We start from the raw sequence: 11,698 nt of genomic DNA on the forward strand, positions 1-11,698 counted from the left end.
TAAAACGTGAATGGAGATGTCTGCTTTAGAACAACATGGAATTACAGGGCAAGACTTTCTCTTCTGTCTGAAACAACCAAAAAAAAATGACAAAATAGATGAAGCAGCTGTTTTCAAGTTACTGGCATCAGCCAACAAACGACTGATCCCTGTGAGATGGAAAACAGATGGACCAAGCAGAAAACGGCCCCAGCTCATTGCCTAAGAGAGAAGACGATGCTGGGTACCCGGAAGACCAGGCGGCAGAACTGGCAGGACAGGGACAGAGGTAAGACCCCGAGCCCTCCCGGGATACAGAGAGAAGAGTCCCAGGGGCCTGCAGAGCATCCAGCGCTGAGCCGAGCCCTGAGACCAGGCGGCAGAACCAGCAGGACAGAGATGAGACTCCTGAGCCCTTCCAGGATAGGGAGGGAAACGTCCCAGGGGCCTGCAGAGCGTCCAGCACGGAGCTGAGCCCTGAGCAGCACACACCTGCAGGTAAACTGCCCACGGCCAGAAAAGCAGCAGCCAAATGGACTACGGACCCTTGTGCACCCACACACACTGGGTCAGGAGTGAGCTGTGCCTGTTCTCATCCGCCAGAGTGAAAACCTCAGGATTCACAGGCATTTGGTATGTGACAGGGAAGAGCCTCGCCTCATTGTTGAAAACGATGAGCCTTAGGTAACGCATTGCTGAAATCCTGCCTGACAAATCTTACAATCAAGACCTAAAAGAACCAAACTGTTTCCACGTACCTGAACCCAAGAACAAAGCTCAGGGAAAACTGTCAGAACACAAAAGTATCCAGTGCTCACCGGGTAAAATTTCCAGTGTCTGGAATCTGCTAAAAACGGATACAGCACGAAAAGAAGGATATTATAATTTCTACTGAGAAGATTACATTCTTCAATTAAAACCAACCCAGAACAGCCACAGATGTTTGAGTTAGCAGAGTTAGCAGATTATTAAAATTATATTTATTCCACAAGTTCAAAACATCAAGTAGAGTCATGGAAGATTTTTTTTTTTAATACTCACATTAGAGAGGTGAAAATCACAATGTCTGAGCTGAAAAATACATAAAATTAACAGTAAACTGGACATTGAGAGAGAAAGACTTGTTACTCTCAAGACAAAAACAGAAACTACCCGAAGTAAAAGGCACACAGAAAAAGACATAGCAACAAAAATCAAGCAATGGATGAGTGAGCCTGGCCTCACGTGTGTATCACTGGAATCTTCAACGAAGAGGAGACAAAGGTGGGGACAGAAAACGTATCTGAAGATGAAACAGCCCCAAATTCTCCAAATTTGAAGAAATCTGTAAACCCACAAGTCCAAGATTTAAAAAATAAAATTAAATAAAAAATTTAAATTAAAAAACCCAAGCACAAGAAACAGAGAAAACCCCACCAAGGCATATCATAATCAAATTGCTCAACACCAGGATAAGGAGAGACTCAGAAGCACCAGGAGCACAAAGACGAAACAAAGACACAGGTGTCCGTAGCCTTCTCATGGGAAACAACGGGAGAGGACATTTTTAAAGCCGTGTCGGCCGGGTGAGTGCCTTACACCCGTAATCCCGACACTTTGGGAGGCTGAGGTGGGTGGACCACCTGAGGCCAGGAGTTCGAGACCAGCCTGGCCAACACGGTGAAACCCCATTTCTATTAAAAATACAAAACATTAGCCAGGTGTGGTGGTGTGTGCCTGTAATCCCAGCTCTTCAGGAGGCTGAGGCAGGAGAATTGCTTGAAGCTGGGAGGCAGAGGCTGCAGTGTGCTGAGATGGTACCACTGCCCTCCAGCCCGGGAGACAGAGCAAGACTCCATCTCAAAAAAAAAAAAAAAGCTGTGTCAGAGAAAACCACCAACCAGAATATTACTCAGCAAAATATCATTTGAGAATGAAGGCAAAGTAAAGCACTTTTTAAACATCCGAAAGCTAAAAGAATTGATCACCGATAGATCCGCACTACAAGACATTTTCTAGAGCTCTTGAAGTAAAAGGACTAAAATATGAACCTATGCAGAGGAATATGTGGAGCTGGGAAGAACAAAAACATGTTCTGCTTATTTAAATCTCTAAAAAGATAACTGACAGCTTAAACGAAATGACAAAGTGCAGTGTGGCGCTTATGACGTATGTACAACCAGAGCAGGACAACAGTGTCACAAGAACTGCGGCCAGGGAGAAACAGAAACACAGGCGTACCACTCGGATATTTCAGAGTTGGGCCCAGATCGCTGACATAAGTTGAAAATTGCAAAAAAGTTATTCACATGAATGTTTTGATCTCCTAGTACATATAAAAGTTCTATGTTCACTATAATCTAGCTGATAAAGTATACAATAGCGTTACAACTAAAAAAGGTACAGACTTTATTTAAAAACTATTGTATTGCTAAAATAATGTTATAAAACACCTGAGCCTTCAGAGAGTTTCTTCTTTTTGCTGGTGGAGAACCTTGCTTTGACGTTGCTGGCGCTGATGGATCACGGTGGTGGTTGCCGAAGGTTGGGGTGGCTACGGCAATTTCTTAAAATAAGACAATACGTTTTCCACAGCTATTGGCTCTTCCGTTCACAAAAGGTTTCTCTGTAGTATGTGATGCTGTTTGATAGCTTTTTATCCACAGCAGAACTTCATCCAAAACTGGAGTCAATCCTCTCAAACCCTGCTGCCGCTTTATCCACTCAGTTTAGGGAATATTCTAAATCCTTCATTGTCATTTCAACAATGCTCACAGCATCTTCACCAGGAGCACATTCCATCTCAAGAAGCCACTTCTCATGCTTATCCATAGACACAACTCCTCATCTGTTCAAGTTTGATCATGAAATTGCAGCAATTCTCTCCTATCTTCAGACTCCATTTCTAATTCCGGCTCTCTTGCTATTATTTCCACTACATCTGCAGTGACTTTCTCCATGGAGTCTTTGAACCCCTCAAAGTCATCCGTGAGGGTTGGAATCAACTTCTTCCAAACTCCTGTACTTGTTCATGTTTTGACCTCCTATGAATCAAAAATATTCTTAATGGCATCTAGAATGATGAATCCTTTCCAGAAGGATTTCAATTGACTTTGCCCAGTTCAATCAGAGAACTCACTATCTATGGGAGTTATAGTATTATGGAATGAACGTATTAAATAATAAGGCTTGAAAGTCAAAGTTATTCCTTAATTCATGGGCCGCAGAATAGATGTTTTGTGTTAGCAGCCATGAAGACAACATTAATCTCTTCGTATTCTCCATCAGAGTTCTTGGGTGACTGGACGCATTGTAAATGAACAGCAGTATTTTGAAAAGAATCTTTTTTTCCAAGCAGTAGGTCTCAACAGTGGGCTTAAAATATTCAGAGAACCATGCTGTAAACAGATGTGCTGTCATCCAGGCCTTGTTCTTCCATTGGTAGAGCACGAACATAGTAGATTTAGCATGGTCCTTAAGACCCTAGAGTTTGGGGATGGTAAATGAGCACTGGCTTCGGGTGAAAGTCACCAGCTGCAGCAGCTCCTGACCCAGAGAGTCACCCTGTCCTTTGAAGCTTTGAAGCCAGGCATTGACTTCTCTCTAGCTATGAAAAGTCCTAGATGGCATCTCCTTCCAAGAGAGGGCTGCTTTGTCCACACTAAAAGTCTGTTGTTTGGTGCCCCCTTAATCATGGCTACTAGCTGGATCCTCTGGAGAACTTGCTGCAGCTTCTCCAACAGCACCTGCTGCTTCACCTTACACGTTTATGTTACGGAGTTGGCTTATCTCCTTAACCTTATGAACCAACCTCTGCTAGCTCCGAACTTTCCTTCTGCAGCTTCTCTCTGCCTTTAAAGGAATAAAGAGCGTGAGGGCCTTGCTCTGGATCGACCTTTGGCTGAACAGAATGTTGTGGTTGGTTTGCGCTTCTTCCCAAACCACTAAAACTTCCTCTATAACTAACTGATGCAAGAGGCCTAGCCTTCTTCACTAAGCTTAATCATTTCTAGCTTTTGATTTGAAGTAAGGGGCCTGCACCTCTTCCTTTCCCTAGTACCCTGAAAGGCCACTGTGGAATTATCAATTGGCCTGATTTCAATACTACCGTGCCTCAGGAAATAAGAAGGCCTCGAAAGAGGATAAGGAGGAACGGCCAGTCAGCGGAACAGTCAGCACACACACACAATTTAGGTTAAGTCTGCAGTCTTACACAGGTGTGGTTTATCACACCCTGAAACAACTACAATGGTAGCATCAAAGATCCCTGATTACAGGCCAGCCACACGGGCTCACACCTGTCATCCCAGGGCTTTCAGAGGCCAACATGGGAGGACTGCTTAAAGCCAGGAGTTTGAGACCAGCCTGGACAAATAGCAAGACCCCATCTCCACAAAATAAAAAGTTTTTAAAAAAATTTAGAAAAAATCCAGGCATGGGGGCACATGCTTGTAGTCCCAGCTACTCAAGAGTAGCTAGGAGCAGGAGGCTAAGGCAGGAGGATTAGTTGAACCCAGGAGGTGGATGTTAAAACTTAGCAAGTGTACTTTAAATATGTGCTCTTTTAAAATGCTGATTATGTCTGATGAGGCATATTTTTCCCTAAGTAAAAATCCTCATGTGGACAAAGGTCAAATAGGGTAACAGTCACTGGCCAAGCTTCTACTTCTGATTTAACTGTGGAACAAAAGACAGACGCGTCTGCGGGTGCCTCCTAAAGCCTGACTAGCTCTGCAGGGCTCAGGAGGCAACAGTCGGGTAGGATGGAGGGTGCGGGGCTGACCGCTACGCGCTTTCTGGTAAACACTCTGCCCTGGTGCTCCGAGCAGCTCAGATACGCTGGGCATCTGGAGAGGAGCAGGGTATGAACTCTGCTTTCCATGGGCTGATGACGCAAGGCAGTCAGACCAGGAACAAACAAAAGATGCCTGAACACGCAGGGCCCTTGGCCGCACGGAGCAGGGCCTGCCCTTCTTCGCCTTGGGCCTCCAGGCTCGGTTCCTTGGGGGTCAGTGTCTCCCATCCTCTTTGCTTGGGAGTGCTCAGATTAATAAACAGGGGGGAGCAACAGCCTCCAGAGTAAAGCAAGCAGCGAACAGAACAGCAGTGACGGCTGACCTCGCGTCGGAGTCAGAGAGACCTAACCCGTGAGGCAGCCCACGGTCGACGTGTGGCTTTTGTTCACGCCAACGTCAGTTCACCTTGCGTGAGTATCGTTCCACTGAGACAGCTTTCGGGCTTCACTATTTTGCTGTGGCCTTTTGCATCTGAAGAGAAATCAGATGGGGACAAATATAAGGCCTATTTTTTTTTTTAGACAGAGTCTTGCTCTGTCCCCCGAGCTGGAGTGCAGTGGCCGGATCTCAACTCACTGCAACCTCCGCCTCTTGGATTCAAGTGATTTGCCTGCCTCAGCCTCCTGAGTAGCTGGGACTACAGGTGTGTGCCACCATGCCTGGCTAATTTTTGTATTTTTAGTAGCAATGGGGTTTTACCATGTTGGCCAGGCTGGTCTCGAACCCCTGACCTCAGGTGATCCACCCTCCTCAGCCTCCCAAAGTGCTGGGATTACAGGCGTGAGCCGCCATGCCTACCTTAATGACTATTTTTCAAAATAAACTTTAAAACAAAGAAAACAAAAATTACTAGTGTTATGAATTTAGAAAAAAAATCAAGCAGTGGTATTATTTCAGCATCAAAGAAGCGTGTACCCACCCACTGACATACGTGTGTTAAGTCACATGCGGGTAGCCCGCAGCACTGAGTTTCACAATTCAACCAACCAGCCTTGGTCCTGCGGAGCTACTGGCCCACGTGGAGAGATACCACTGACATACAAAATCTCCTGACTGGCATTTTTAAGCCTCAAACATGGTAAAGTTTGCCTTCTCTTAAATTGAATTCCCTCAAAAAGGTACTTTTAAATAAATCACATTTTCTTCTGTACCCCAAAAACACAACTGTCACTCTTAAAATAATTAGTAAACCCAGACGCTGGGAAGCGTGGGAGATCTCACCTGTTGGTCACTGAAGGCCCGAGGTCAGCAGTAGCTGCTCAGCTCTGGACCTTGAGTAGGAGCGGGGAAGACCTGGGTACTCCTAAGAGACCGCCCGATTCCCCAGCCCTGAGCCCCTCCCAGAGCACTGCCTGGGCCTGTCAGGATCTCAGGCATTTGCATCGATTTCAGCTGCTTCTTGTCGTCAAGTGCAAAGGAAAAACGTTTGGATTCTCCAATCAAAAAGGTAAATCTCATAACCAGCCATGGGGGATTAGCATAATGCATGTAGATCTTCGAACGTTTTTGGGGGGTGTAGGTCTGGCTCTGTGGCCCAGGCTGGAGTGCAGTGGCGCGATTCCGGCTCAGTACAACCTCCACCTCCCAGGCTCAACCGATTCTCCTGCCTCAGCCTCTGAGTAGCTGGGACCACAGGTGCGCACCACCAGGCCCAGCTAATTGTTTGTATTTCTGGTAGAGAAGTGTTTGGCCATGTAGCCCAGGCTGGTCTCGAACTCTTGAGCTCAGGCAATCTGCCCGCCTTGGCTTCCCAAAGTGCTGGGATTACAGCCGTGAGCCACCACCACACCCTGCCTGATCTTCCACCGCTTCCCTAGCGTTGGGATTCCAGAGGAGCTCTGCCCTGCAGGCTGGAAGTCTGTCTTTGTTTGTGTTTACATATTTAATTTCAAATCCTGGATCTGTGCCAAGGAGGCTCCTGCCCAGACAATGCAGCATCTGCTTTGCTTTAAAAGGCCCAGGTTTCACCCCAGGCAGGGGCCCGCACCGGCTTCTGGCCAGTGTGTTCCGGGAAGATCAGATGCCGTCCATGGCCCCAGAGGCAGTCATGCCCCTCCAGACCCAGTGGTAAACCCTCCTGTCCACTCATGGATGACCTGAAAACTGGCGTGCCACACAGACCATCTGGTCCATTAAGACAATTCCCCAAACTTCTGCTTGTGCACTGCGAGAGCCACTCATTCACTGTCCACCGGACTTAGCTCTGTCGGGAAGGAACTATACAGCTGCCAATCACCTGCAACTAGGGAAACGGAGTCAGAACAGAGAAGCAAGCCAAGTCACCCATCCAAGGGAGAAAACCTCAGTCTGTCGCAGCTTGTGGACCCTGGATGGGACCATATGACTATATGACACTTCAAGCTGGAGCTGGTCCACCCACCGCCTTACAAAGACGAACTACAAACATCTAAACATGTTTTAAGTATCTCCATGGTGCTTTTCAAATGTATTTGAGTGGGAATAATGAAGTCTTTGACTCTGTTGTGCCAATAAACGTGAAAGTCATCATTTGTTCCATGAAGGCAAACACTGATGCTAAAGCCTGCAGTCCCAGAAGACGCATCCCCGTCCCGGCAGAGGTATCTCGTGTAGGCTGGAGAAGCCCCAGGCTCCTGCCCAAAGGAGGAGAGGCCTGGTGTCCGTCCCAGGGGCTGTGGGTCCTCCCAGAAGACGCAAACAAATGGGAGGGAACTTCCCGGGAGCAGCAGGATGCGGAGGAGGAGGGAGGGTGTGGAAAGTGCTGAGGGTGGAGAGCCAGGGAGCTCCCGCCAGGCGGCCCCCTCTGCAGCACCACCCAGCCCGTTCCCTGAGTGCCAGGCCACACGCAGTGCCCTCTTCGCACGTGTGAGGAGGAGAGGTCCTCTCTGAAAGGCGGCCAATTCTCGAAGGGAAGTCAGGGAAGCTCCAAGGATAAACCTTGGCCCAATGTGACTCAGGGGCTGCAGGAAGTCAGTTAAAAGGCCCAGAACCCACTCCCTCTATGGACTATGAGCCCCAGAGGGCCTGGGGGACCTGCAGGTGCTGGAGCCCCACAGAGCAGCGACACTGGACCCTTCGGCCCATGTGGACACCGGCCGGGAGGTGGGCATCCACTCGGTCCAGACCACCAAGCATGCAGATCGCAAGAGCTCTGCACCCCCCGTCCCCAGTCCCACCAGGCCTGCACACACCTGGGGTCATCTTATCCCTGCTCGGGAAGCCCCCTCACTCTCTGAGGAGGGCATGGCGGGACAGGAGGAGGGCATGGCGGGTCAAGCTCCAGTGTGTCCAGCCAGCACCTTGGGGTGGCATGACTTCAATGAACAAAGTTTAAAATGTGACCTCCCCTCAAAGCCTGGGGTTGACAGGAGGAAAGGAAGGGGCAGAGAGCGGCGTATTTCATCCTTAATACTAGCTTTTAACTACCATTGTGATAAACTTTGATTGTGTTGGATACAGAAAGACGCTGTAATTTAAAAGCCAGGCATTTCTGCACAGCAGAACTGAGTGAGGCCTCCGTGGGACGCCCAGCAGCAGGGCCAAAGCCCTCGACCCAGGACCGAGCAGCGGCGGGTGAAGCGCCCTTCACACTTGCAGCCCAGGGAGCTCAAAGTGGATCCAAACCCGAGTCATGCTGGGTTTATTCCACTGTTTTCCAAAGCCCCAACCCACAAACGAAACAGTCCAGTACCAGGCCCCGCTTAAACACACCCCTGCATTTGAGGGGAAGGAGCCATAAGATGTTTTCGGATGATTCTGCCTCTTGCGGGGCTGAGTGGGGGTGAGCCTCCTACAAGTGAAGAGACAGTGTGATGGTTGGATGGCCCAACTAACTTTTAGGCAGGGTGTGTTTTAATTTTCATATATAGTATGTTCCCAATTTCTACCAAAAAATTTTAATAGAAAATAGTCCCACATGAGAGCACGGCGCTGGGAGAAAGCTGAAGGTGGGCACGAAACGTTTATTCACGTCTAGCATGTTAATGTATAACTGTCATCTCAAGCGAGAGCCTCCCAGACCATGTCCCCAGAGACTCCTCAACAGATACCCCCGAGGATGGGTCTCCCTCTTACCCCGTCCCCGCCTCCCCAGGCTGCACTCCCTACGGCTCTCATGACGCCTGTCCACTGTGCCCAGGTCCCTCGCGTTCTCCCAAGGGACCTGGGACTTGCTAAGAGTCAGTCACCCAGCTGGAATGCATCCAGCCAGGACTCTATTCTGGCCAGCAGCGACGCCCTCTTCCTCGTGGCCACAGAAACAGCAGCAGGAGCTGCATTTCTCTCCCAGAGCGACTGATTCCACGGCCATAAAATGGGTATGTTCATTTCTCCAATAAAGTGTTTAGGTCTATAAGGGATTTGATCGACTTAACAGCTACTGGTCTACCTGCCTCACGGAGTCAGTGCGACTCCACAGGCACACTTCACAGCACCGCTGAGCGCTGCAAACCCCCGGAAGTGCGAGACAGGAACGTCGCCATGCGCTCCTTGAGGAAGTGTTGAGAGTCGACTATGACGTCACCCGTCTACTCTCAGCTCCTTTTTCAAACGCTGTGAAGTGTTTGTCCGCGACCACACCCCGCAAAGCGGAGCAGAGGCCCCCAGCTGTCTTCTACGACACTTATTTTTAAATGTTATTTTCAACACGCAATTAATATTCCAGGGCAAAGCATACGGCAAGCTTTATTAAACAGACCAGGTGTGAAAGATGACTTTGACGTCTGCTTTTTCCACTGGCTCAGCAGGAATTACGTTACCCAGACCCAGGGAAACCTCTCGAAACCTTCACTGCTTTCCAGTGAGATGCCCCCACGACGTGCGGCCTGGGCTGGCCACTCCCAGGCTCTGGAAAGAAAGGCTCGGTCTCTCTCCCGAGGAGCAATTTCCCAGGCGGAGAGGAGCGCGCGCCCCTGTCCCGCCCGCCCCAGAGCCTGCAGGAAGCCGCCTGCGAAGTCGGGGACCCCTGGGAGCGGGGGTTGGTCCGACCACACTGGCCGCCCGCTTCCTGAATTGTTCACTCACATTTTTAGAACGTTTGCAGACTCCCTGGCGGTGCCAAGCAGTCCTCTGGCTCAGCTAAGGAAAGTGAAAACTTTCTGGCCTGCAGAAGAGCAGCTCTAGGGCTAAATCAGAGTCGGCGCCGGAAACGCGGCCTCCCTTCACAGATTCCCGAAATGTTTAATCCAAGTCGCGTCGGAACACGGGAGGCCGCAGCGAGCGCTGGAGGCGGCTCCGTACCTGGAGCCCGCGGCGGCGGAAGGGATGGGGATTCCGGCTCTGGAGACCGCGGCGCGGGGAGGCCCACGGGCGGGATACAGGGTGTCCACCCCCACGCAATGAGCCCGGTTAGTGTAGCACAGCCGCGAACACGGGAGAAGGGACGTGCCCGGGGCAGAAACCCGCTCCGAGCCCCGGATCCGTCCAGAACCGGGCAGCCCCGAAGCTCCGTGACCGCCCCGCGGCCCCTCCGGGGAACCCTGGCCGCCCGGCTCGCCCCGGGCGCAGGAAAAGCCTCTGAGAGCCGCAGGGCCCCGGGGACACCCCAGGAGAGGACGCTCCTGGCGCCGGGGCGGATGCGGGGGCCCCGGGAGCGGGGCCTCGGCCAGGAACTGAGGCGGCGCTGGGGAGGCTTCCCCGGCGCGGGGGGATGGGGGTGGGCACCGCGCTCCGAGAGGCTGGGGTGGGGGAAGCGGGGGGAGGAAGGGGAGAAGGAAGGGGGAGAAGGAAGGGGAGCGGAGGAGGGGAGCGAACAAGACGAGGAGCGGGGCGGAGGGGACGGAGGGGGACGGAGGGGCCTGAGCGGGGAAAGGTGAGAGGAGGAGGGACCGCGAAGGAGCGGGAAGCGGGTGGCGCGCGGAGCTGGGGAGCGGCGGGAGGCGAGCGGGGCTTCCCCGGCGGCCCCAACAACTTCCCGCAGAGTTGCGAACAAAGGCGGATCTGGAGGCCGCGCGCACAGCGCTCAGGTCCGCCCCTAGGCGTCCCGGCCGGGACCTACAAAGGCCCAGCGGGCCCTGTGACGCCCTGATCTCCCCACGTCCCCCTTCCGAGGATCCCTGCTGTGTCCAGAGCCCCCCGCCCCCCGCGCGCCCGAGGCCCCTTCACCCTCCGCGCCCCCAGCTTCCGATCACCCCGGCGCCCCCGGATCTCCCTCCACGCACCCCCGGGCCCCAGGTCCTCGCGTCCCCGCGCCCCCAGCCTCCGATCACCCCTGCGCCCCCGGACCCCGCGCCCCCGGCGCCCCGGCCGCACTCACAGGATGGAGGTCTGCGGCGCCACGGCAGGCACGGCCTCCAGCAGCAGATGCATGCAGCGCACGGTGGTGCGGAAGCAGAGGCAGCGGCTGGGACACCCGGCGCCCGGCTTCTGAGCCACCGCCGCCAGCGCGCCCCAGGCGCAGCACAACACCAGCGCCGGCAGGCAGCGGCGCACGGGGCCAGAGGAGCGCTGGGCCATGGCCGACGGCGCGGACGGACGCTCGGACGCACGCAGCCGCCGCGGAGGGCCCGGCGCGACCACGGCCGGCTCCCGACTGCGCCCGCCCGGCCGCGGCCCACGTCCCAGCTGTGCGCGGGGGGCGGGGGGCGCCAGCGGTGCACATGCGCGCGGCTCCTCCCGGCCCCTCCGAGTCCCCGAGGGCGGGGCGGGGCGAGGACCCGCGGCCCCAGCGTCCGGCCCGGGCGCCCGCATCCATTTGGCGCGGCCCGCATGGCCTCGGGGAGCGCTCAGGGGCGCGGAGGGGAACACTGGCACCCCGATTCTGCGCTCGGGACCCTGGGGCCTACGCAAAACTTCTCCACCTCTCCTATCCGAGGTTCCAGCCTGCGCGCACCGTGGGTTTTTCTGTTGGCGCGCTGCTGTTTTGTAACACTTTTGAGCGCCTGCTCTGTTCCAGGCAGGAGTCCAGGCGCGTGCGCGCTCCTCTCTCTCTCCCTCTTCCTCTCCCTACCCACAACCACATAGGAAAT

The 11,698-nt window shown here is 53.1% G+C and overlaps 1 protein-coding gene across 1 annotated transcript in view; it reads right to left on the reverse strand.

Annotated features, from left to right (window-relative positions):
• PXDN (peroxidasin) overlaps positions 1 to 11,216 on the reverse strand; it is a 108,498-nt gene extending 97,282 nt beyond the window's left edge. The window contains exon 1 of the mRNA XM_064363796.1: positions 10,987 to 11,216. Coding sequence (XP_064219866.1) covers positions 10,987 to 11,186 — 200 coding nt within the window. The 5' untranslated portion in view covers positions 11,187 to 11,216. The remainder of the gene's footprint in view (positions 1 to 10,986) is intronic.
• Between the last annotated feature and the right edge of the window lie 482 nt (positions 11,217 to 11,698).

This window comes from Aotus nancymaae, unplaced genomic scaffold (assembly GCF_030222135.1).
Source record: "Aotus nancymaae isolate 86718 unplaced genomic scaffold, 86718_ANA_hifiasm-v0.15.2.pri h1tg000057l, whole genome shotgun sequence".
Classification (NCBI taxonomy): domain Eukaryota; kingdom Metazoa; phylum Chordata; class Mammalia; order Primates; family Aotidae; genus Aotus; species Aotus nancymaae.